The sequence below is a fragment of the Portunus trituberculatus genome, chromosome 9, assembly GCF_017591435.1.
Source record: "Portunus trituberculatus isolate SZX2019 chromosome 9, ASM1759143v1, whole genome shotgun sequence".
In the NCBI taxonomy this organism is placed as follows: Eukaryota; Metazoa; Arthropoda; class Malacostraca; order Decapoda; family Portunidae; genus Portunus; species Portunus trituberculatus.
The window spans coordinates 9982085-10010071 of record NC_059263.1 but is presented as its reverse complement, the minus strand read 5'-3'; the positions used below and the strand labels follow the sequence as shown (position 1 = coordinate 10010071).

At 39.9% G+C, this 27987-nt stretch overlaps 1 protein-coding gene across 3 annotated transcripts; it reads right to left on the bottom strand.

Moving 5' to 3' along the window:
* Positions 1–3: 3 nt before the first annotated feature.
* Positions 4–27121, bottom strand: LOC123501356 (F-box-like/WD repeat-containing protein TBL1XR1). 3 transcript variants are annotated; one of them, XM_045250152.1, is made up of 11 exons: positions 26967–27121; positions 14097–14161; positions 12595–12740; positions 12286–12424; positions 9987–10131; positions 9043–9181; positions 7671–7832; positions 6723–6980; positions 5198–5325; positions 4075–4240; positions 4–2596 (listed from the first exon to the last, which is right to left on the bottom strand). In XM_045250152.1, the coding sequence occupies exons 2-11, from the start codon at positions 14152–14154 to the stop codon at positions 2468–2470; spliced, it is 1470 nt and encodes a 489-aa protein (XP_045106087.1). In that variant the 5' UTR covers positions 14155–14161; positions 26967–27121; the 3' UTR covers positions 4–2467. The 3 variants fall into 3 exon arrangements, with proteins under 3 accessions (XP_045106087.1, XP_045106090.1, XP_045106088.1); XM_045250155.1 differs by having other exon boundaries at positions 9987–10119; positions 27000–27121; XM_045250153.1 differs by having other exon boundaries at positions 27000–27095.
* Between the last annotated feature and the right edge of the window lie 866 nt (positions 27122–27987).

Below are 27987 nucleotides of genomic sequence, written 5' to 3'. Positions count from 1 at the left end.
ACCTCGCCTTATCCTTCTTCATTCTAAAATTATTGTAGGTACAAAGTTAGCTTTCTGTAGTAGTACGTAGGAAGGAAAACTTCAAAAAAGATATATAAATTTGTGACAATATGTACGTATGGGAGGGAAGGGGTTATTTAATTTTTTTCTGTTCGATATATATATTTATACGAGCGTATGTATACGTGGTATTTCTTCCCTGCCGGACCATGTAGCTTTGCCAACAGGGGATGAATACTTTGTGATACTGCATAAAATAGTACTGTATATTGTAGTAGTAACTCCTTCGTCCTCACTGTCCTAAGTAATTTTGCACTCTGAAGTTATGTATAAATATTGCAGGTCTTCTTCAGCAACTTGTGCACACTCTTTCATCCACTTAAAAATAGCAAAGTTGCATATAAATTAAAGTCCACATGTATGTGAAATCAGAAATAAGATAACACTGTAAGAAGACAGGCAGGGTGATGAGACATGATGTGTGAGGCAATGGAGCTGAAAGGTGCAGAGATGGTGACCATTAAAACATGTGAAGGCATAAAAGAAAAGCTAATAATATATGATACAAGTTAAACTGCAAAGGAACTCTGAAATAAGATCATACCAAAAGAACACAGATTGGGAAGCGATGAGAGATGATGTCATTGGTGATAGAGATGAAGAATGAAAGGGATACTGGTAATAAAAGCACGTAAGCGCAAGAAAAGTTGATAAGATGTGAATTCAAGCATAGTAGAAAGAAGTTAAGTGTGTTATACTAAGTAAGACAACCAAACAAGGAGTGACAGAAGTTAGGCTGTTATCAATAGTAGTAATACGTCATAGCAAGAGGCAAGGAGTGGTAAAATTTCAGTTGCTTATAGCAGCATGTAATGGAATGCAAAATGGAGGACTGAGGTATAAAAATGAAGAGTTTAAATCAGAAATGTGGGAAGTAAGAAAATAAATGAAGGAAAGAAAAGGGAAAGGAAGCAATGAAGCATATAATGTGATGAATGATATGAAAGGAAGGAAGGAAGGGAGATTAAAAATGAAGCGAGTGTAACAAGCTGAGTGAGGATGGAGGAGCTGTGGTGCCGAGCCACCACCACCACCACAACACTTGTGTGGCACGGTGGCTGGAAACGGAAGCAGAGAGAGAGAGAGAGAGAGAGAGAGAGAGAGAGAGAGAGAGAGAGAGAGAGAGAGAGAGAGAGAAAATTAACATACATATTACACAACATTTACATCATTATTCCATTTTATTATAAATAATTAGACATTCTTTAAAATAGATATAAAAAAAAACACAGACCAAAAAAAGAAACGACATACATACGTACACTTAAAAAATTTAACAAATAAAAAAGATCAAGATAGAAAAAAATTCTGATCATAAACTGAGAGAAAAAAAAAATTATCAGAATTACTATCTACTATAGTTAAGAATAACATAAAATCCTTGCCTGTAGAACACCGGCCTCCCAACCCTGCGCTGGGACACCCACCCACCCACCCAGCGACACTGAGAAACAACTTGTACACGACCAATACTAATGCCTCTTCACTGTGCTGCTTGGAAATGCCACCACTGACTGTCCCTGTCCAGACCTGCACTGCCACCCTGGGTGCCCTCCACACCCTCCAACACTCCACCCGACTCTGCTTCCTCTGCTCCTTCCCTCTCCACCACTTTTATCACCCTGGGCCCTCTCAACCTCCCTCTCCACCACTCCTCTGTCCCCTGCTGTCCCTCTCCACCTCCCCAGCACTCTGCCAGTCTAAGGTACGCTGTTCCCTGCCTCTCCACTCCACTTGACGCACGGAAACAAACAGCCAATGCACTGCGAGAGGAAATAGAAATTATAAAAATAAAAATATATTGAGAATCATTAGTTGTGTTATAAAAAGTTTGTTCAGATTAGATGAATGAAAAAAAAGAGAAAGAAAATGATTGGTAAAACCCCCAATGCGTGCCGTCACGTCCAGACGGACAGACACACAGTCTGACCCAAATGGTGAAAGATAAGAATAATTCAACAGTGAAATTCATAAAACAAAACAATCATGGTCATCACTGTCATCGTCGTCATCATCATCGTCATCTTTATCATCTTCACAACTGTTTGAGTTTCATCCAATTTCTTGTTTGTTTTTTCTTTTCCTCAGTTCATTCAGTCACGGAACCAACACTGCCTGACACGTTGACACTTGCACTGTGACTTATCATCATCACCACCACCATCATCATCACCATCACGACACTCTTAATATCTTCAAGGCGGGGCAGTCATGGCAGTCTGAAAAGTCCTCCTTTCTAAATCACTCTGGCAGATAAAGCAGCAGATAAACTCATAAAACAAGACAAAAACATGGGAAAAAAAAAAAAAAAAAAAAAAGCACAGTGGCTTCCGTTCCAAGTCCCGCAGGTGGGAACAAACAGCAAACATGTGGTAAAAAGTGGCGGTGTGTCTCGGCGGCGGAATGTCTACTTGCGGAGGTCCAGGACAAACACGCTGCCATCCGAGGCCGAGGCGCCCACCTTGTCTCCCCGGGAATTCCAACACACCTCAAAGATTCCTCCCGTACCCTTGTAACTGTGCACCAGCTGGCCAGACTGCAGGGAAAGAGGAGGGGATGTGTCAGATGTTATTGGTGAATAGTGACAGTGGTGGTGGTGGTGATTGTGAATGATAGTGGTAGTAGTGGTAGCCAAAAATCGTGATGGTAATAGTGAATGGTGGTGGCGGTGGTGATGGTAATAGCAAATGATGGTGGTAGTGGCAGTGATGAATGATGGTGGTGGTGATAGTGAATGATAATGGTAGTAGTGGTGGTGGTGGTGGATTATTGTGATTGTGATTGTGATTGTGATGGTGGTGGTGGTGGTGATGAATGATGGTGAGGGTAATAGTGAATGATGATGATGATGATGATGATGGTGGTGGTGGTGGTGAAGGTGGTCATGAATGATGATGATGATGATGATGATAATGATGATGATGATGGTGGTGGTGGTGGTGGTGGTGATCTTATCTATGCTTCTATAGGTAGACATATATACAGCTTATTGACCACAACACCTAACATCTGCTTCTGTATTTCCATCTTCCTACAACCTGAACTCATTTAAGAGGGAGGTTTCAAGACATTTATCCCATTCCTTTGGCTAACTCTCTCATAACTTCTCGGGGACTGGCATCTACATGGGCGTCCTTCTTTGACAGATTTTGTTGCCCTTGGCCAGATTTCCCCTTACACAAAAAACTTAAGAAATAATCTGTTTATATATCACATACTACACCTTACAAATCTTAGTGTCACAATTTACCATACATCTGCAGTCCATTTTCTTTAACAGTAAATCATTCTTACATAGAAACATTGGTGGTCTTCAATTACATTCACAAATCAACAATATACTAAGAATTCGGCAAGTCATACATGAGGAAAGCAGCAACAAAGGTGAATGAATAGACTAGTGTTGGTGCATTGAGGGATGGAAAGCAAGATGTGAAGAAGGTAGAAGACAGACAGGAAGAAACGGATAGGAGCAAGAAAAAAGGGAAGGTAGAAAGTACAGAAGGCTGGAAGATAGGAACGAACCATGGCATAGATAAAGAAAGGAACAGAGGCACAAAGACTGGCAGATATGAACAACTTAAGAATAGACAAAGAAAGGAACAGTGGAAGGGAGGGAGGGCAGATAGAAATTAATTATGGAATAGACAAAGAAAGGAACAGAAGGATCAAGGCTGGCAGACACAAACCAAGGCATAGACAAAGAAAAGAACAAGGATAGGAAAGGAACAAGATGGAAGAATGGCAAACACGAACCAAGAAATAGACAAAGAAAAGAACAAGGGTAGGATAGGAACAAGAAGTAAGGCTGGTAGATACAAACCAAACAATAGACAGAGAAAAAGAACAAGGGGAGGATAGGAACAGAAGGATGAAGGCTGGCAGATAATAAAAAAAAAAAATAAATAAATAAATAAATAAAAAAAAAAAAAAAAAAAAAAAAATTGGGCGGGGCCCCACAAGGGTACGAAAGGAACAGAAGGAGGGCAGGAGGGCAGGAGGGCAGCTACTCACCTGTGTGGACCATATGTGAACACACTTGTCGAAGCTTCCTGACGCGAGGAACTTCCCGTCAGGAGAGAAGGCCACCGAGTAGACAGGTTCTGAGTGCTTGGTGAGGGTGTGTATGCACGCCCCCCGGTCCACGTCCCACAGCCGCACCGTCGAGTCAAACGAAGCGCTGGCAGGGAAGAACAGTTACCAAGTTATATTCCTTTCATGACTCTCAAATTAAACAAAAATCTCAAATCAAAGCAGTCAGGGAGTCAACAATACTCCAAAAAACCTAAAAACAAAAATAAATAAATAAATAAATAAAAAATAAATAAATAAAATAAAATAAATAAAATAATAATAATAATAATAATAAATAAATAAAAAATATATAAAATAAATAAATCTAAACATAAAAATAACACATACATACACCAAGGCCACTTTCCCCTGAAGAAGAGACAACACACACCTTTCAAATTCACTCTCTTACCCTTTCAGAAGAGAGAGTAATGAACAAATAACAACAAACAACACTTCCCCAAAAATTCTCTGCCCTGACAAAAAGCATCCCCTAATACAGATTCCACCAGTCAATGTCCTGAAGAGCTGTCAGGGTGTGGTGCATGAGTGAGTGTCTCTGTCTCTGTCTCTACCTCTACCTCTGTCTCACCATTACAACAAACAACACTTTGCTTCCCACTAATTCTTCCCACAAAAAACATTCTCTAATACAAATCCCAGCAGTCCATGTCCAGAAGAGTTGTCAGTGTGTGGTGCCTGAGTGAGTGTCTATGTCTCTGCCTCTGTCTTTGCCTCACCATAACAATAAACAATTTCTTTCACACTAATTCTTCCCAGAAAAAGCATTTCCTAATACAAATCCAAGCACTCAATCTCCTTCAGAGCTGTCAGTGTGTGGTGCCTGAGTGAGTGTCTCTGTCTCTTCCTCTACCTCTGTCTTTGCCTCACCAAAACAATAAACAACTTATTTCACATTAATTCTTCCCACAAAAAGCATTCCCTAAAACAAATCCAAGAACTCAATCTTCTTAAGAGTTGTCAGCATGTAGTGCCTGAGTGAGTGTGTCTGTCTCTTCAATTCTCTTCCTCTACCTATGTTTTTGTCTCTGCCTTGCCTCACCTGGCCAGGATAAGGTTCATGTTGGGGTTGTTGGTGCCGGGTCCTGTCGGCGACCACTTGATGGTATAGATCTCCTTGCTGTGCGCCTGCAGGTCGTGTACGCAAGTGTCCTGCCGCATTGACCAAATCTGCACAGGGACGGAAAGATGGAAGGTTGATCTGGTGTACTTTATTAATGTCAAGTGTTCATTTCATCACCCACGTTCTTACTTCCTCATTGGATTAGATTATGAAGATGAGTGGATAAGATTATGAGGAAGAATGGCAAAGATTATGAGGAAGAATGGATAATATTAGGAGAAAAAATGGATATATGATTAAGCGGAAAAATTAGCAAGATTATGAGGAAGAATGGCAAAGATTATGAGGAAGAACGGATAAGATGATGAGGAAAAATGCCTAAGACTATGAGAAAAAATGGCTAAGATTGAGGGAAAATGAACAAGATTATGAGGAAAAATGGCAAAGATCACGAGGAAAAATTGATATAAGATTATGAGGAAGAATGACTAAGATAATGAGGAAGAATGACTAAGATTATGAAGAAGAATGGCTAAGATTATGAGAAGGAATGGATAAGATTATGAGGAGGAAGTATATGTTTTGTTACCATTGTTATCCATCCCCTGTCATATCCTCACAAGAAAGACACAAGAACAAACACAAAGCAGAAGAAAGATGAATAAATACACAACACATCACTTGAAAATCCCAGCACCAAAAACCATCACTACAGCCATACACTCACACAACTCACTACATATCATGAATTCCTTTTGGTTCGAAGAGTGGATTGCTTCTTATAGACAACCTATTAACATCACAGGCCACACAAGGTACCTCACACATTATCATTTACTAAAAACAAGTACAATAAAAAAGCTATACAGCAAGTTACGTTTTTCTTTCTTTCTTTTTTGCCACACTCACCCCATTTAGCCCATAGTGGAAAGGGACGATCTTTTGGCTCATCCTACTATACCTGATGAACTCATGACAATCACACAAAGACATTTAACTCCAGCTCACCCACACACAATGCAACACACATGCATAGTAACACAAATACAACCTCAGCTCACCTTCTAGACAGTCACAATACCAACACAACACCTCCATGACAAGCACATAAACACACACTTGACTTCACCACACCCACCCACAACACAACACAACACACAATAACACAAGAACCACCTAGACAACACCAATAAAACACCTACATGATAAATCATACAAACACATACTTGACTGACAACATACAGTAACACAAACCAGCCCATAACCTCAGCTCACCTAAACAATACCTACACAACACCCCCATGACCATCACACAAACACACACTACACTCCACCACAACACACAGCAACATAACACACCACACTACACAAACAAGCCTATCACCTCAGCTCACCTAGACAATATCAACACAACACCCCCATGACCATCACACAAACACACACTTAAACTCCAGCTCACCCACAACACAACGCAACACACAACACACCTCTGGCTTCAGCTCACCTTGAGGGTCATATCATCTGAGCACGAGGCCAGCAAGTTGCCCTGGGGGTCCCACTTGATGGCGTTCACCTCATTCGTGTGACCCTGGAAGGACTTGATGGGTTTGTCCTGGCCCAGCTGACACACATGGATGCACTGGTCGGTGGAGCAGGACGCGAAGGAGTTGTTAGTTTGCCAGTCCACATCTAAAGCTGGGGCTGAGTGGAAGGCAAACTGCTGTGTACAGTGGCCAGAGGAAGCATCCCAAATTATCGTGGTCTGTGGGTGAGGTGAGAGGAGGGAACGGAAGAGGTTAAATGTCGGTACGGAAAGAGTGCTGTCTTAAAATAATTCTCCAAAATTTAAAAAACATGACTGAAATATCTGAAGTAAATAAGATCAAACAACAACAACAACACACACACACACACACACACACACACACACACATGTACAGAAGAACTAACAAACTTATCCTAAAAGAGACATTTGAATATTCAAATGTCGGTACAGGGGAGACTGGCATGTGTGTCATCAAAAATACTCCAATAAACAATAAGAGTAAAAAAATAAGCAAATAAGATCCAACAACACACACATACATACACACTGAACAGCTGATATACACCTGAATATTTCTCATCAGTTTATGTCCTGGAAATATAAAGATCCTTACCTGCTTCTGTATTTCCACCTTCCTGTGACGGGAACTCATTTAAGAAGGAGCTATCAACACATTTATCCCATTCTTTTGGCTAACTCTCTCAGACCTGCTTGGGGACTGGTGTTTAAGTGGGCCTTTTTCTCGTCTAATCTTTTATGTTACCCTTGGCCAGATTTGCCTTAAAAAAAAAAATAAGTAAATAAAAAATAAATAAATAAATAAAAAAAAAACACAACACAACACAACACAACACACACACACACACACACACACAAGAGCACACACGACACTCTAACGTTCCTCACCTTGTCCACTCCAGCACTTAGGATGTAGTTGCCCTTTTTATTCCATTTGAGGGCAAAGATGGGACCCTTGTGTTGGCCGAGAGTGGAAGCTAGCCGGCCGTCCGTCATCCAAATTCTGGCATAACCGTCGTAGGATCCCGTGGCGAGCAAGGTGCCGTCACACTGCCAGGGAAGGGAAGAGGTGATGTAAAGGTTATTGGTGAGGTAGATTACATTTAGATTACAGTCATCTCTAGTCTTCAGTGTCTTCTCAATCCTCAGCCTCTAATCTGTTGAAAATCTTGCAAAATCTGATGTCACCATAATCTTGTTTCCCTCTTTTCTCTCTCTGTGTTGTGCCTTGTCAGAGTGGGAATAATGACATTACCATTATCTTGCTTCCCTATCTTTCCCTTTCTGTGTTGTGCCTTGTCAGAATGGGAATAATGACATCACCAATATCTTGTTTCTCTCTTTTCTTTTCTGTGTTGTGCCTCGTCTAAGAGTGGCAATAATGACATCACCAATATCTAATTTCCCTATCTCTCCTTTTCAGTGTTGTGCCTCGTCTAAGAGTGGGAACAATGACCACCACTATCTCATTTTCCTATTTCCTATAATTATTCCTCGTCTAAGAGTGTGAATGATGTGAGAGTGTGGTGATGTGTCTGGGCTGCCCTGTGAATGACTGTCAGCCTGGGTGATGGATAAAAGACACTATTTTCCCTTACAGGTTCAGATAGCTTGTGAATCGGGACGGCATTCTGAAACGCTTCTGCCCCACTATTCCAGTATTTCAAAAGTCTCTACTTGAAGTTATCTGGGCTTTTAAGAGTGTTTTTATGATTCTAGTGACAGGCTAACATAATTTATACATTATTAATGGAAGAAACAGCGTTGAAAAACCAGGCTAATCATCTCTATGGTCTACAAAAGTAGTTGTGGTGAGGGAGCAAAGCATTTCTGAATACAAGCCATATTCTACTTTTTGCAGTGGTAAACGATATCTACTCTGATCTTTATCCTTCTCCATTCATTCCCAACACAGTCTCAGCATCTTTCTCAGTCTTCCTACTCACCGAACCTAATTAACCCCTCATGTCCTACTCCACACACTGTCTTCAGGTCTCACTCAGCCTTCCCACACAAGTCTCCTTGCAACAATCTCCAATCCAAATGATTTCAGAATGATCAAGCTATTGCAAAATGAGATCTTTCTAAGCTAATTAACTTTACCAGACTTGAGAGAGAGAGAGAGAGAGAGAGAGAGAGAGAGAGAGAGAGAGAGAGAGAGAGAGAGAGAGAGAGAGAGAGAGAGAGAGAGAGAGAGAGAGAGAGAGAGAGAGAGAGAGGGAGAGAGAGAGACACACACAAGAAGCCCTCAAGTACCTACATTCCAGTCTAAGGATGTGACGTCTTTGTTACTGGGAACCTCTGTGCCTCCTTTCTGAATGCAGTGCCGCAGGACAAGCTGGTTCGGGGAGGTGGTGCTGTCGTTCATGTTCCAGATGCGAGCCGTGCTATCTCCTGACCTGTGGGCGGCACACACGTGGACTGAGTGAAGCAGAGCAATGGGAGATGGAAAGGATGAAGGGAGTGAGGAGGGGTGAGTGAAGTGGAGAGGAAGGAGTGATAATATGTAAGAGAAATAGAAAAAGAGTGATGGTGTAAAAGAGAAGTAAAATGTGGGATGAATGAGGTGGAGAGAAAGGAGTGATGATGCGTCAGAGAAGTGGAGGAAGGAGTGACAATATAAGGGAGAAGAGAACAAACCAATAAGAGCTGGAAAGAATAAGGCAGCGAAGATAAGATGAGAAATATGTATAAGTATGAATGAAAGAGTCAATATCTATTTGAATGCGTTAATTTGTGTTTTTCACTAAGTTTTTACAGCAACGAGTAACACCTGCTATGGATAACATGAGAAATATGTACAAGTATGAATGAATGAGTCTGTATTTGTATCTAGTAAAGTGTTTTCCTTTTTTGCAGATGTTTTTATACAGCAATGAATGCCTACCATCAATCCTATATGGAACAAATGTTATAAATTTTACATAAAAAAGAATTAGCCAAACTGCAAAAAAAAAAAATAGTGAATACAGACAGACTATAGGGAGCTCCAAAACCTGCATTCTAAGAGGGGAAATAGGGACATCTGCCATAAATAAAAAAAAAAAAATAATGGAAGAAAAATTAGGATATGCAAAATTTATAACAGATGAGTACAAGACAAGAACACAGGGTAATGAAATCAGGTGTGAGGAATCAAGAAATATACTTAAAAAAAATACTAAGAAGAATGCAGGAGAAGAGTGAGAGTGAGAGAGTACCCACCCTGAGGCAAGGAGGTCGGTGGTAGGATTCCAGGCACAGATGAACACCTCACTCTCATGTCCCCGGAGAATGGTGGCCTTGTTGAGGGGGATCTCCACACTGTTGTCCACCTCCATGTTCTCGCCCGTGGTGCCTGTCAAGGGAACTGTCGCCTCATGTTAACTGAACTAGGAACTCATCATTGTTCTTCTTACTGCTACCTATCTCTGTCCTATGATAAATGGTTCTTACTGCTACCCATCTCTGTCCTATGATAAATGGTTCTTACTGCTACCTATCTCTGCCTTATAAATGAATGACTGAGAGTACTTCCTTTAGTCCTGAGACAATCATTATGTTATTTACTGTCTTGTTCTTTGCCTTGTTGTAAATGAATGATAATATTTCCACTACTCCCAAGATTACTATTATGTTATTTTCAAAGTCAACTGTTAGTGTAATGGCAACAGAAACTATTCTCACTTCTTCCTTTGCCTTACAATAAATGAATGGCTCAAAAGTTCTATTGCTAGTGTAACCTCATGATACCCCCCACCAAAAACTGCATTCTTCCTCCTCATTATCACAATTGACTCATGCAAAAGCAATCATAGAAAAAAATAATTTGCTGGACTGCTAACATCACTATCATGAATTCAATCAAGTGAATTGTGAAGCACTGAGCCATTAATTCAACATTTTCTCCTCACCATCACTCTTGCCTCACACTAAACAAATAATTTCAAACATTTTCTTTCTTCATCGTTTAACATCCTTCATTCCATCACAGTGGTGTTGGATGTACAATGATTCTCCTCCACTCTCTTCCACCTCATGCAAGCTCCACATTCACTCCCAGCAGACATGGACCAGCTGAGGAGCTTGTACAAGAATTGAATGGAGGAGAGTCAACACACATCCAACCCCACAGTGATGAGAAGGATGTTACATGATAAAGAAATATCCTCTACCACAGTGATACAATGATGCAAGAGTGAGTGGTCCCTTTTTCTAATGACCCCTTCTGTTGGCCTAAAAAAGAATGCACAGAGAGAGAGAGAGAGAGAGAGAGAGAGAGAGAGAGAGAGAGAGAGAGAGAGAGAGAGAGAGAGAGAGAGAGAGAGAGAGAGAGAGAGAGAGAGAGAGAGAGAGAGAGAGAGAGAGAGAGAGAGAATATCATAGCTAATGTAATGGTAAGGTGTAATGCAAGAGAGAGTGGGCTTTTTTTCCCTAACTATTCTGTTGGCCTAAACCAGAATGCCCTCTTATACACACACACAAAAAAAAAAAAATAAATAAATAAATAAAATAAATAAATAAATAAATAAAATAAATAAATAAATAAATAAATAAAAATAAAAATAAATAAATCAAAGCTAATATTGGGCCAGTTCTACAGTGGCCATTTTTCGTTTGCTAGGTAATCAACAAAAGTAATTAATTGTGATAAGGCTCCACTATCAACCCTGCCGACTACTTTTTGTTTCGAGAGAGTACAATGGAGAAACAGGTGAGGTTATGGGATCAGTTTCACAGTTTTGTATATTATCCAATCCAAATAATTCCCTTATTGGTTAGCTCCCAAACAAATGGAAAACTGTGAAACTCGGCCCTTTGTGTTGAGTTATTGAGCGATCCATGAAGAAGATCTAAAGGAATTTTTTGTTGTGGTGTCCAAGATATAAATAAGAAAAGACAACAATTTTGTAAAGGCTGTATATAGAAGACAGAAGGAAATATTACAGGACAGTTACTTTTTGGTGATTGAAGGATGTGAAATAAAACAGAAACAGTGTATGGAATGTGGAAGAAAGGAGACAGTCTGTGGAAGAACTTAATGGACAGAGCAGGATAAAATGACAAGGAAAACATTAAAGAAAAAACTTAAGGGACAGAGCAGAAAAAAGAAAGAAAAGAAAAATATATAAGAAAAAACTGTAATGGCCAAAGCAGTATAGAGACAAGAAGCATTAAAACATCTATATAAATAACAGAAAGAGCAGTATGAAGACAATAAAAAAAAAAAAAAAAGGAAAACTTAATGAACACAGCAGCATAAAAAAAAAAAAAAAAAAAAAAAAAAAAGGACCAAGCTTCCCATCCTAAACATAACCCATGAAATACGGAGGCAAGAGTCCTAGACAGTGGGCTTTTTCATTTTCAATTTTTCAGTGGGCCTTTTTTATTTTAGCCCTTGACCAGTTTCCTCTCCTGCATAAGAAAAGAAGAAGAAAAAGAAGAAGAAGAAGAAGCCTGGCAATGGTATGGTGACTCCTGCCTGACAGTAAGCTAAGCCATAACAGACTACAGAGATGCCCACCCTCGTCCCCATTGGTGCTGGGAATCTCTGTCTTCACCACGGCTTTGGGCTGCTGGTTCTGCTGCTGTCTGGAGGCCACCACGTCCGGCATCACCGCGTCAATCAGCGAGAGGCTGTCGATGAGCCGCTCTGTGCCGTCCTGCAGTACAGAGATACGCATGAACACACACACACACACATGCAGATAAACATTACTTATATCTTTTAATGAAAATTTAGTTTAGTGCATTAAAAACAAGATACACTACTCTATCAACAAACACAGAGACAGACAGACACACACATACACACAGACAGACAGATGCTCACCTCCCCTATACTGATCTCTGCCTCGGTATACTGCAGCCCCTTCTGTATGATGCTGAGGAGGGCGGCGGGAGGCACCAGCGCTCCATTGATGTTGGACTGGGAGATGTGTGACTCAATGCCAAAGACGTAGGCAGCATGATAGAAGCCTGTGCAGGGGGAGAGGTGACGTGAGGTGAGGTTCACTGAAGGTTAGGTGAGGCTAGTTAAGGTGGTATGAGTTATAATGAGGTTAGTTTTGACTGGGACACACTTTTACCTTGAGTTTAAGGTATGATTAGACAATTTCATTTACGTTAGGAAGGGTCTATGGAGATAAGAAAATTCATGGCCAGAGTTTTCACTATTTTAATCCCCACGTAAGTTTCTGAAGCTGTATAAATTCACCAAATAGTAAGCAGGATAAATATGAAAATGTGTCATGGTACAGAAAGGGTTAAAAGATAAGGTAGTGAGATAATGAGGATTGTTAAGTTTGGCTGGGTTAGGTTAGGTTAGGTTGGGTTAGGTTAAGGTTGAAGGTTAAGATTAATTTAGTTTATGGTGAACATGTAAAGAATAGCAAATCCTCCAGCTGCCCTTTTGAAGTTTTGGCCATCTTATTTTCATTCACACGTCATGTCAGCTGAGTGAGAGAGCTGCAAAGGGGGAGCCAGGAAATGAGGAGAGCTGGAGACGTGGAACAGTTTAAATGAAGAAATAGTGTCTGCAACGAGTGTGCATACTTTTAAAGTAAGATTGGATAAGTGTAGATATGGAGACGGGGCCACACGAGCATAAAGCCCAGGCCCTGTAAAACTACAACTAGGTAAATACACACACACACACACACACACACACAAAGGGAAATAGATGAAGCCAATGCAAGGAATATTCATGACTTTCAAAGGTGAGAAACTAGTTGATATGAAGGCAAGCCAGAATAAATATGACTCCTTGTGTGAAAAAGAATGACATATAAAATAAATCAAACACACACACGAAGGACATGATTGATAAATGCTACCCTAAAGTCAATGCAAGGAATACTAACGACTTTCAAAGATGAGAGAACAGTTGATATGAAGGCAAGACAGAATAAATATGACTCCTTTCCTGTATCTCTTTACTGGAAGAAAAAAAAAAAATAAATAAATAAAAATAAATAAATAAAGCACATGCATTGAATTGAAAGCATTGAATAATGTGAAGAATGAATTTGTTACAGAAAATAATGTGTATAACTTAAGAAAAAATTGGATAAATGGGTACATGGATACAGGACACTATGAACCCCCCCCTTTTTTTTTTTACCATGCGGGCTTTTCACCGGAATTTCTGGGCTAAAGGGGATACTAGGAAACCGTTGCCCCGAGTGAGGAAGCCCAACCTACACTCGGACCGTGGACAGGATTCGAACCCATGCACTTGGAGACCCCTCGGACCCCAAAGCACGCATGGTTCCACTGCACCACGGCGGCCTGTAAAATACAACTAGATAAACACACACCTGCAGCCTGACTCACCTGACTCCTGTAGGTACCTGTAGACCAGGAAGTTCACCTCATCGCTTGTGATACTCATGATGGATCTGTGAGTGAACCAACAACACATGTTACTCAAGGGAAGGACAGCCAGTGAGTGAGTGAGTGAGTGAGTGAATGAGTGGGTGGGTGGGTGGGTGGGTGGGTGAATGTGTGTGTGAGTGTGTGAATGTGTGTGTGAGTGTGTGAATATGTGGGTGAGTGTGTGAATATGTGGGTGAGTGTGTGAATGTGTGTGTGAGTGTGTGAATATGTGGGTGAGTGCATGATTGTGTGTGTGAATATGTGGGTGAGTGAGTGAGTGAGTGAGTGAGTGAGTGAGTGAGTGAGTGAGTGAGTGTGTGAGTGAGTGAGTGTGAGAGAGAGAGTGTATGTATGAGTGAGTGAGTGAGTGAGTGAGTGAGTGAGTGAGTGAGTGAGTGAGTGTATGTATGAGTGGGTGAAAGGGAGAGGCCATCATCCATACACACACACACACAACACACACACAAAAAAAAATAAATAAATAAAAAAAAATATATATATATATATATATATATATATATATATATATATATATATATATATATATATATATATATATATATATATATATATATATATGTGTGGATATACAATACACTACAATACAACACGTTTCTAATGGTGGATAACAAAGATAGAGATGAATTATACAGTTACACCATTGCTTTCCTTTGCAATTAGTACCATTTGTTATTAGTTCACAGAGCAAATAAATAAACAAATAAAATAGGAAGAGACATACAAATACATACATAAATACACCTCTTTTACGTTATGTAGGAGAGAAGCCAGCCCAGGGCAAAATAAATAATATAAAAATAAAATGGCCAAATCAAGTGCTGGTTCCCTAAAAGAAAAGTAAAGAGTTAGCCAAAATTAAGGAACAAATGTCTTGATATGTACCTCCCTCTTGAAAAAAGTCAAGTCTTAAGAAGAGTGTTGTTGTGAAGTCACCAAGCACATGCACACACACTCACACATTAACACACACAATAAACTAAAAAGAAAAAGCACTGAACCAGCACAGGAAATGACCGATAAAGAACTCTCTACAGAATAACTTTGACGTAATACAGACAAAACACAAATAAGCATAATGTCATCATTTAATTACAAAACAAATAAGCATAATGTCATCATTTAATTACAAGATGACAAGTGACCTTTAAGTTAAGGATGAACTTTGGAGGAGGAGGAGGAGGAGGAGGAGGAGGAGGAAAAGAAATACAACAAAAACAACAAGAGGAGGAAAAGAAACACAACAAAAACAACAACAAGAGGAGGAGGAGGAGGAGGAAAAGAAGAAGTACAACAACAACAAGAGGAGGAGGAGGAGGAGGAGGAGGAGGAGGAGGAGGAGGAGGAGGAGGAGGAGGAGGAGGAGGAGGAGGAGGAGGAGGAAAAGATAAAATACAACAACAACAACAACAACAACAGGAGGATAGAATGGCAAAAAAGTCATATAACAAAATACTGAAAGAGCACAACAAGAAATGACAAAATAGAAACAACAACAACAACAACAACAACAACAACAACAGCAGCAGGAGGAGGAGGAGGAGGAGGAGGAGGAGGAGGAGGAGGAGGAGGAGGAGGAGGAGACATTGTAGCACTAATACATCAGTTGTAGTACGAGCATTGTCTGTTTCTGACGTAATGATGAAACCGAGAGTGGAGAAACGCTGTCGTCTATCAAATAATGACCAGAGGATGTGCTAGACAAGATGGGACATGTTTTTTTTCTTTTTCTTTTCACTTAAGAGGGGAAATCTGACCAAGGGCAACAAAGATAACTAAACAAAAGGCCCACATAGATGCTAGTCCCCAAGCAGGTCCGAGAGAGTTAGCCAAAAGGGATGAATGTCTTGGAACCTCCCTCTTAATCCCTTCATTACTGGGACACATTGTTTTACCTTGAGATTTGTGTACAATTGGATCATTTTATTCCAGAGTGTGCCGGAGAAAGGGATGAGTGATTGAGAGTACTGGTTAACTCTCGTATTAGAGAAGTGGACAGAATAATGGTGAGTGATTGAGAGTACTAGCTAACTCTTGCATTAGGGAGGTGGACAGAATAATGGTGAATGATTGAAAGTACCAGTTAACTCTTGCAGTAGAGAGGTGGACAGAATAGAAATGAGAGGAGGAAGAAAGTCTTGTGCAATGAGGCTGCAGGAGAAGAGACATGCAGTTAGAAAGATCAGAAGAGCAGTTAGCATGAAATATGAGGGATAAAGATGCCTTGTAGGGGGAAAAGGGAAGGGAGGAAGGGGGGTGAGGGTACATCCTAACCATTAACAAGGAGTAGGCAGGAAGCTGTACAAAGATAAGATGATAAAATGTGGTGTGAGAGGAAGAGGGGAAAAACATATGGATGAAAAAAGGAAGTACATATAAAAGATAAAGCAGGAGGAGGAGGAGGAGGAGGAGGAGGAGGAGGAGGAGGAGTAGAACAACAAGAACAAGAACAAGAACAACAAAAATTATCAGAAAAGAAGAGAGAGAGAGAGAGAGAGAGAGAGAGAGAGAGAGAGAGAGAGAGAGAGAGAGAGAGAGAGAGAGAGAGAGAGAGAGAGAGAGAGAGAGAGAGAGAGAGAGAGTATACAAGTGAAATCCTTGTCCCTATGCAAGACACAACATAAAAGAACCACAGTACTGCCAACCACACTACATTACACCACACTACACCACACCACACAACACCACACCACACTACACCACACCTAGCCACACTACACCACACACTACACCACACCACACCACACTACATACACTACACTACACCATGCCACACTACACCACACCACACCATGCCACACCACACCACACCACACTACACTACACCACACCACGTCATACCACACCACACTATACCACACCATGCCCCACAACACCACACCACACCACTGTTTCCTGAACCTACCTAACCTAACTTAACCTCACAGGCTGACTGAGTGACGCAACACACACCGGAAGCTCACAATGACATGTGTTTATAAATTGATTCACACCACACCGCACCACAATTTCCTGAACCACTGGCAAAACACCACAAAAATATGACGCCTAAATGTTCTGCCTCTAAACTCTGGAACTCCCTGCCTGCTTCTGTATTTCCACCTTCCTGTGACCTGAACGCATTTACGAGGGAGGTTCCAAGACATTTACCTCTTTCTTTTTTTTGACTAACTCTCTTGAACCTGCTCAAGGACTGGCATCTAACTGGGCCCTTTCGATAGTTGTTTTCGTTGTCCTTGGCCAGATTTCCCCTCTTACATAATAAATAAATAAATAAATAAATAAATAAATAAAAACAAGATCTGAGAGTGACAGCAGCAATATTACCACGAGAAATAAGAAAAAGTGATATAGAATAGAATAAAATAGATAAATGAAAGCAATAAGGATATATAAAGGTAAATAATAGACAGATAAATAAATAAATAAAAAGGGAAATAAAGGGTTCAAGCTTGGCACAATTAGGCTTGAAAGAGACGTGAAGAAATTGAGGGTCATCATGGCAGTAACTTGAATCTCATAACTCCCAGATGCTGTGTATTTCTTGGGTGAAGTTTGATGTATTCTTTTTAAATAGGAAGGACACCAGGTAGGGGCAGCAGGTTTATGTATGCGAAAAGAGAGGGAAGGAGGGAGGGAGGAGGAAAGAAAGTAAAAGAAAGGAAAAAAGTGAAAGTGAAAGTAAATAGAAATGAAAAGAAAAATAATAAAAAAAGAAAAAGGAAAAAAGAGAAAGAAAGGGAAAGTGAAAGGAAAAAAGAAAGAAGAAAGTGTAAGTAAGAAAGAAAGAAAGAAAGAAAGAAAATGAAAGAAAAAAGGAAGGAAGGAAGGAAGGAAGAAAAGAATGAAAGGGGGAAAGAAAGTAAAAGAAAAAGTGAAAGAAAGAAAGAAAAGAAAGAAACAATGAAGAAAGGAAGGAAGGAAAAGAAAAGAAAGAAGGAAAGAAAAGAAAGAAAAGTAAAAAGAAAGAAAATAGGAAGGAAGGAAGGAAGGAAGGAAGGCAGGCAGGCAGGCAGGCAGGCAGGCAGGCAGGCAGGCAGGCAGGCAGGAAGGCAGGAAGGAAGGAAGGAAGGAAGGAAGGAAGGAAGGAAATGAAAGAAGGTAAAGAAAGAAAGAAAGAAAGAAAAAGAGAAAAAAAGAAAGAAAGAAATGCCCACAAAGGTGCAAATCCCCAAACAAAGCCAGAAGCATTTTACAATTTTGAGTGAAGAAATATGTTCGTGTGTGTGTGTGTTTGTGTTTTTAACTGTTTGATCTGCTGCAGTCTCTGACGAGACAGCCAGACGTTACCCTACGGAGCGAGCTCAGAGCTCATTATTTCCGATCTTCGGATAGGCCTGAGACCAGGCACACACCACACACCGGGACAACAAGGTCACAACTTCTCGATTTACATCCTGTACCTACTCACTGCTAGGTGAACAGGGGCTACACGTGAAAGGAGACACACCCAAATATCTCCACCCGGCCGGGGAATCGAACCCGTGTGTGTGTGTGTGTGTGTGTGTGTGTGTGTGTGTGTGTGTGTGTGTGTGTGTGTGTGTGTGTGTGTGTGTGTGTGTGTGTGTGTGTGTGTGTGTGTGTGTGTGTGTGTGTGTGTGTGTGTGTGTGTGTGTGTGTGTGTGTGTGTGTGTGTGTGTGTGTGTGTGTGTGTGTGTGTATTTACCTAGTTGTAGTTTTACAGGACCTGGGCTTTCTGCTCGTGTGACCCCGTCTCCATATCTACACTTATCCAATCTTACTTTAAAAGTATGCACACTCGTTGCAGACACTACTTCATTTAAACTGTTCCACGTCTCAATACATCTCTGTGGGAAACTATATCTTTTAATATCTCTCAGACATCTTCCTTTTCTCAGCTTTTTACTATGCGATCTTGTGCTTCGGATGTCATATTCTTCTCTCAGGATCAGTTTCTCATTATCCACTTGGTCCATTCCGTTGATCAATTTATAAACTTGTATCAGGTCTCCTCTCTCCCTTCTTTGCTCCAGGGTTGGTTAGATCCATAGCCTTTAGTCTCTCTTCATATGTCATCCCTTCAAATTCTGGAACCATTCTTGTAGCTATTCTTTGTAGCCTCTCCAATTTCCGTATGTGTTTCTTTTTATGAGGGGTCCGCACTACTCCTACATATTCCAATTTGGGTCTTATTATAGTACAGCAACCCCTGCTTAACGAAGGGGTTTCGTTCCTAAAAAACACTTCGTTAAGCGAAACTTCGTTAAGCGAACCGATTATAACAAGTTTAACCCCTGATTTGAACTCCCATTGAGAGTAAGCAAAGCGAGAGTGCATCATAGTACAGTAAAAGGTTTAATGAAAGTAAAAATTATGAAGTTAAACATTTAGGTAGTTTAATTTGTCATTATAATGTAAACTAATGTATGTATGTACGTAACTTTATAATGCTGATGATCTTAACTTTATGAAGGGAGGAAGAGTATAATGGGAAAGACACTAACCAGCAACCTGTGGAATGTAAACAAAGTGCGCATCATGGTACTGCATACAAAACATATGAACCACATTTCCACAAGGCTTTCCATTTTATCCATTGTAGAGTCACGAGTTCAGGTGGTTCTTTTAGCTTGCAAGGAAGATACGGTCTCACCAGCCTTCTTAATAGAGTCTGCTGACTTGAAAATAGAGACAGTATAATATGGAGTCAAGATGGTGGCCAGCACTGCTATAGTTTTCTGGCCTCTCTCGTGTCTGTGAATAATATCTAGCTTCACTTGGGAGAGTAAGAGACTTCCTGGTCTTCTTACGAACACTAGGCCAATTGCAGGGCATTTTGGTGGTAAGTTGAGCTAGGGAAGACAAGCTGCTGCTGACACTGTTATGTTTTGACTGGGGAGTGAGTGTTGCGCGTGTTGTCCACGAGAGGCTTGATCTTGATCTTGATCTTGATCTTTATTCTATAGGTGTCCCAGGATTTCTCCTGAGGCAGACCTTAGTACCAGCAGCTCCTGGTGTATTCAAAAGCCTGTCAGCTTGCGTGATATGGTGGGGCTTTCAAATTTGGAGAAAAATTACCTGGATAAAACTTCGTTAAAGCGAGCTTGGTGTTCGTTAAACGAGCAGATGGTAGTAAAATGAAACCTTCTTGTCGAATTTCGTTGTGTGAACCTTCGTTAAACGGGGGTTGCCTGTACTTATCAATTTCTTCATCATTTCTTTGTCCATGTAGTGAAATGCTACTCCAATATTCCTTAGCAAATTATATGTTTCTCTAAAAATTCTATCAATATGGCTTACTGGTTGATTGTTTTCTTCCATCGTCACTCCTAAGTCCTTTTCCTTTTTGACTTTCTCCAGTTCTACTCCATCTCCCATCTTATAGATTCCCACAGGTTGTCTTTCACTCTTTCCCATTTCCATGACATGGCTTTTGTTCACATTGAATTCCATTTCCCACTTCTTATTCCATTCCCAGATCTTATTTAGGTCTTCTTGCAGTATTTCACAATCCTCCTTTTGCTTTATAACTCTGCACAGTTTCGTATCATCCGCAAACAAATTTATGTAGCTGTTCACTCCTTCTGGCATGTTGTTAATATAAATGAGGAAAAGTATTGGTGCCAATACTGACCCCTGTGGCACTCCGCTTTCTACTGCTCTCCACTTGACTTCATATCTTTAACTACCGTCCTTATTTCTCTTCCCCTCAAATAATTTTCTATCCATCTCAATTTGCTTCCTTTTAAGCCACCCTCCTCCTCTAACTTCCACAGTAATCTTGCATGTGGCACTTTGTCAAACGCCTTTTTTAAATCCAAATAAATGCAGTCAACCCATCCCTCTCTCTTTTGTACTCTATCAACTATTCTAGAATAGAAACTCAATAAATTAGTTACACAAGACCGTCCCTTTCTAAAACCAAATGTGTGTGTGTGTGTGTGTGTGTGTGTGTGTGTGTGTGTGTGTGTGTGTGTGTGTGTGTGTAATTCACCTCGGTCAACTGCTGGTCACCCATTACGGAGCGAGCTCAGAGCTCATAGACTGATCTTCAGGTAGGACTGAGACCTGGCTAACCAGTCTTCCCCCATTACAGAGCGAGCTCTGAGCTCATAGACCGATCTTCAGGTGGGACTGAGACCACATCAACACACTCCACACACCAGGAAAGCGAGGCCACAACCCCTCGAGTTACATCCCGTACCTATTTACTGCTGGGTGAACAGACCCCACACATTAAGAGGCTTACCCATTTGCCTCGCCCTCACTCATTGTGAGTCAAGCATGTGTGTGTGTGTGTGTGTGTGTGTGTGTGTGTGTGTGTGTGTGTGTGTGTGTGTGTGTGTGTGTGTGTGTGTGTTTACCTAGTTGTATTTTTACCTAGTTGTAATTTTACAAGGCCTGGGTATCATACTCGTGTGGCCCCGTCTCCATATCTACACACATCCAACTTTTCTTTAAAACTATGCACACTCCTCGCTGACACCACCTCCTCACTCAAACTATTCCACACCTCCACACATCTCTGTGGGAAACTATATTTCTTCACATCTTTCAAGCATATTCCCTTTTTACTATGCGATCTTGTAGTTCTATTTAAATTTTCCTCTCTCAACATCATTTGCTCATTATCCACTTCATCCAGTCCATTCAACAGTTTATAAACCTGTATTAAATCTCCTCTTTCTCTTCTTTGTTCCAAGGTAAGCAAATTCATTTCTTTTAATCTCTCCTCATAGGTCATTTCTGCCAATTCCGGAACCATTTTTGTTGCCATTCTCTGCAATCTCTCCAACTTCCTTATATGCTTCTTTTTATAAGGGGACCAAACCACTCCAGCATATTCCAATCTTGGTCTAATTACCGTACTAATTAATTTCTTCATCATATCTTTATCCATATAATGGAAGGCTAATCCAATATTTTTATCAAATTATATGTTTCTCCAAACATCTTATCAATATGAGCCTCAAACTGCCCATGGTCTTGTATTATCACTCCCAAATCCTTTTCCTTTTCCACCTTTTTCAACACTACTTCTTCACCCATCTTATATGACCCTCTTGGCCGTCTTCCACTCTTCCCCATCTCCATCACATGACTTTTGCTCAGATTAAATTCCATTTCCCACCTCTTGCTCCACTCCCAAATCTTATCCAGATCTGCCTGTAAAATTTCACAATCTTCTTCACTCTTCACACACCTACACAACTTCGCATCATCCGCAAACAAATTAATATAACTGTTTACTCCTCTGGCATGTCATTAATATAGACAAGGAAAAGTATTGGTGCCAGCACTGAGCCTTGTGGGACTCCACTCTCCACCACCAACCAGTCCGACTTTGCATCCCTTATTACCGTTCTCATCTCCCTCCATCTCAAGTAGTTTTCCATCCACTTTAACACTTTTCCTTTCAGTCCTCCATAAATCTCTAATTTCCATAACAGTCTCATGTGAGGTACCTTGTCAAAAGCTTTCTTTAAATCCAAATATACACAGTCCATCCATCCCTCTCTCTTGTATTTTGTCAACCACTCTTGAATAAAAGCTCAGTAGATTTGTTACACATGACCTCCCTTTCCTAAAGCCAAATTGATGATCCGATAATAACTTATGATCCTCCAGGAACCGTATCCAATATTTCTTTATCACCCTCTCACAAATCTTACCGACCACACTTGTTAGAGACACAGGTCTATAGTTAAGAGGCTCTTCCTTACTGCCTCCCTTATAAATGGGCACCACTTCAGCTCTTTTCCACTCTACTGGTACTTCCCTGTTTCTAATGAGCACCTTATAATATCATATAATGGATCAATCAATTCTTCTCTACATTCCTTCAATAATTTTCCTGAAACTTCATCTGGTCCCATCGCTTTATCATCTTTAAGTTCCTCCAACATTTTATATAACTCCTTTTAGGTATCTTAATGTCATCCATGTGCACATTTCCTTGTACATTCTGAGGCTTTACAAACATTGTTTCTTTAGTAAATACTTGTTGAAACCTATTATTTAGCAATTCCGCTATATTCTTAGGGTCATCTACTATCCCTTGCTCTCCTTTTAATCTTTCAATGGACTCTCTCTTTTTAAGTTTACCATTTATGAACCTGTAAAACAATTTTGGATGTTCCTTACTCTTGTCTACAATATCTTTTTCAAATTTTCTTTCTTCCTCCTCCTTACCCTCACATACTCATTTCTCGCCACTCTATAATTCTCCTTATTTAGTATATTCCTGCTCTTTTTCCATCTTTTCCAAGCCACATCTCTCTTTTCCTTAGCCTTAACACAAGTTGCATTAAACCAATCCTTTCTTCCTTCCTCTCTCGGTTTATACTTTGGTACAAATTTCATAACTCCTTCTTTATAATATTTCATAAAAATCTCATATTTTTTTGCACTTCTCTGATTTGTAACATCTCCCAATCTAATTTTCTGAAATAATTTTTCAAACTTTCTGTGTCCATCTTTCTATAATTCAATCTACCACTCCTGTATGTCTCATCTTTCCTTCGCTGTGTTGTTGCTATCTGCATTTCCATAACCACATGATCACTCTTTCCCAAAGGACATTTGTATTGTATATCTCCACATAGGTACACTTCTCTTGTTAACACCAAATCCAGTCTAGCCGGTTCATCATCTCCTCTATATCTAGTATTTTCCTTCACCCTCTGTTCCATCATATTTTCCATCATTAGATTAAGAAATCTCTCTCCCATGCTTCCTCTCCAACACCACTTACTAGATTTTCCCAATCCACCTCCTTACAATTAAAATCTCCTACTAGTATCACCTTTCTTTTTCCAGATAATACACTTTCCAAACTCTGTAAAGTATCCTTGATCATATTGTCGTATTCCCTTAATGTCCAAGAATTTGTTTTAGGAGGTACATAGGTCACCATGATTATTAATTCTTTTCCATCACTTTTTATCCTTATGCTTATCACTTCTGTGTTGTTCTTCCCATACCAAACCTTATCCACATTTATTTATTTCTTCGTCATAATCATAACTCCTCCTCCACCTTTACTCTCTATCCTTTCTCCATATATTATATTTATTATCCAAATTTATCTTTGTTTTTCATGCAATTTTGTCTCAGTCAAACACACTATATCATATCATATAGTCTTGCAATTCCAATCTACTTGACAGTATCCCATCTATATTAGTATACATTACGGTCCACCCACTGCTCCCTCTAGGGGTTCCTCCGCATTCCTTCTTTCCACATACCACTTTCTGACTCTCTCTCCTATAACTCTCCAAAAACTTTTCTTTTCCTCCTCAGACCGCTCATCATTTTTCCTTCTCGCCTCTTCCAACAATTCCTTATATCTTCTCCTCTCTTCCTCATTTCTATTCTTTCTCACAAACACCTCTTTACAACCTTCTATCTCTCTTAACTTTGATGTTCTATATAGGATATCCTCCGCAGATTGTTGTGACTTCAGTACTACTTTAATCGGTCTGCTCACTCCCTCCTTATACGGACCCAGTCTATGGATCTCTTCCACTTCTTCTTGTAGGTCTTTTTTTCATCATCATTTAGATTTTTGAACAGATCTCTTACCGTTTTAATTCTTCCTTAATTCTCTTAGGCTTATATGTTATATTTTGTTCTTTCATCCCAAATATTAACACACTCTTCTTCTTTTCTGCTATTTCTCTTATCAATGTTTCCTTATTCTTCATTACATTAACCAGTTCCTTGGACCTTTCTTTTTTGTCTTCCTTCAACTGATCTTTAATTATTTCTTGTAATCCAACCATCTCTGCTTCCCTCGACTCAGTCCATTGTGTTTTCTTCAGTTCCCATTCCCTTTCAAACCTTTCATTCTGCTCACTAATCATTTCCTTAAAGTCATCTTTCTCCTTTACTACTCTCCATTTTCTCCTCCAATCATCTCTTGTATTTTTCATCCTCCACTCTCAAGTGTGCATTCTCATCCACCAATCGTTTTCATTTTCCTCCAGTCTCTTAACTCTTTCCTTCAAAGCCTTGCGGAATTCTCTATCCTGCTCCTCCTCACTCCTCTGAACTTTTAATTCCTTCACCAACTCCTCAAATCTTTTCTCCAACATTACCAGTCTACCTTGCATTGTTGCTCCTGTTGAAGATGGACTCATGTTTTGACTGCCCACTTTCGGTTTTGCTCCCTGGGCCTCATCGACATATTTTGAATTTGGTAACTTATTTCTTACCGGTCTATCCATTTTATTTCACTCTTCCTGGGAGCATGTGGGTGTGTGGTGGTGTGCACTGGGGGCCTGGCCTGGTAGCTACATGTGTGTGGTGGGATGCGTTGGCGGCTGTTATGGCTGGCCTTTGTGTGGTTCCTCCACACCTCCAATCACTCTTATGTACACGCCACCAGGCTACGTTCACTCTGTACACTCATTCACTTGCTCTGGTCGCCCTTTAGTACCAATGACGGTTCTCACTCCAAGCACATTGCTTAGCGTGTGGAGTGTTAGTTAGATGCCACTCTGAGCAGGAGGCACGTCTGCACTCCATGGAGCGCGGTGTGTGTGTTTCATTTATAAAATCACTGAAGGGAACACCTGTGAAATTAATGAAGAGAATGAACCTGAACTTACTTTACCTAACCTAACCTAACCTTAACCTTACCTTACCTTACCTAACCTAACCCAACATTTAACCTAACCTAAACTAAATGCAGTCAAACCAAATCTAGGCAAAAAATATTCTAACCTAACCTAACCTAACCCTAACCAAACCAAACCTAACCTAACCTAAAGACAGATACTCTAATGTCACTTCAAATAGATCTCAAACAGTGACGGATGAATGGAATAGCAGTACTAGTTAACACCTTCAGTACTGAGACACATTTTTTGCCATGAGCTTTGAGTAAGATTAGGCGATTTTATTTAAATTAGCAAGGGTCTATGGAGGTCAGAAGGTTAATGGGCCAGAATCTTCACTATTTCAATCCCGTCATGAGATTTTGAAGCTGTGTCAAGTCACCTAATAGTAACCTGAATAAATATAAAGATGTTTCATGGTACGGAAGAGTTAAAAGCGGGAGAGAAATTGTAGTAGGAACCATTTCACTATTTTTCTTCCTCCCCAATTTGCCACATAGGTCTAAATTCACAGCCTAAATTGATCCCATAAATCCTGTGTTATTTTTCTTCTTTATCTGTTGTCTGTTCTTGTGTCAGGTGGTGGTGGTGGTGGTAGTAGTAGTAGTAGTAGTAAGTCATGGCAGTAGTAGTAGTAGTAGTAGTAGTAGTAGTAGTAGTAGTAGCAGCAGATTAATACTTTACCCAGCCTAATTTAAATCTTGACAATAAAAGAACAAAATAAAGGATGATAAGAAAGAAAGGAAAGAAATGAAGGAATGAAGAATGATGGCAAAGGAATAGTGAAGAATAATACAAAGGAAATGAATGAAGGAAAGAAATTACGAAAATAAAAAAAAAAGATAAAAGAAAGAAAACGATAAGATAGATTTGCGTCAACTACGAGAGAGAGAGAGAGAGAGAGAGAGAGAGAGAGAGAGAGAGAGAGAGAGAGAGAGAGAGAATAAACCCAAACAAAAATACTACCAATAACTCTTAAAACACCAGACAAAACACACACACACACAGACACATAACAGCAAAATAAAGCAAAAAACACACGGAAAGCTATTCAGACACCTTTAATGCCTTAATCTTCACCAAAATCTACAAAATACACAAATAGGCAAATAGGTAAATACAATAAGCGTCCCTTCCCCGGTAACCTCACCCCAACACTCCCTTATTTACAGGTCAACGCCCCCTCCCCCCGCTCCCCCGACTCCACCACAGGACAGGTACACACCCCTAGGCTCCCCACAGCGGCGGCGGGACTCACAGCAATCACAGCAGCATCAAAACACAGCCTCACTCAGGAACATTGTAATCTGCACCCCGCGGCCACAACAAACATGGCCGCCAGCGTTCGTGTTTGCATGTACTATCTGGATTTTAAGGGGTTATTTTGGGATTGTTTTTGTCATAGTTGTTTGATGAAAAATTATGCTTATATTTCATGTTTATATTTATTCAGTTTTATATTCTTTCTTCATATCTGTTTATTTTTTATTTTTTCTATTTATTTATTTATTTTTTTTTTTTTTGAGGGGGCGGGGTTGAGGCCAAATTTGATCTAACAAATTGAAGGTTATTTTCTAGAGCAGCAGATTCAAATCTGAACGCATCTGCTATTCCACTGATTTAACACTATATGCAATCTAAAAAAAAAAAAAAAAAAAAAAAATCGCCTTTTATTTCTTATAATATACCCGAATGGCTCTGCGGTACATCAGCAACTTCTGCAGGCTTTTCTTACCCCCCCTTCTTGATTAGTGTCCCCTCCTGTAAAAAAAAAAAAAAAAAAGTTTGTTCAAGCTTTTTTTTTCCTAGTTCAGTGCCCCTGTGTGTGTGTGTGTGTGTGTATATATATATATATATATATATATATATATATATATATATATATATATATATATATATATATATATATATATATATATATATATATATATATATATATATATATATATATATATATATATATTAAATTAACCTAGTTTGTTGCAGCCTTTTTTTTTTCCTAGTTCAGTGCCCTTTCTGTATGAATAAAAAAAGCCTAGTTTGTTCTGCCCTTTTTTCCCCTAGCTCAGTGCCCATCCTCTATATATACATAAAAAACAAAGGCTAGTTTGTTCCGGAAAAATTTTTTTTTTCTTCATGCAGTGCCCCTCCCCCCCTGTACATTCCATTTTTTTTTTTTTTTCCCTACACCAGTGCCCCTCCAGTATAAACAGCCTGGGTAGTTTATTCCAGCGAGCCCCTGAACA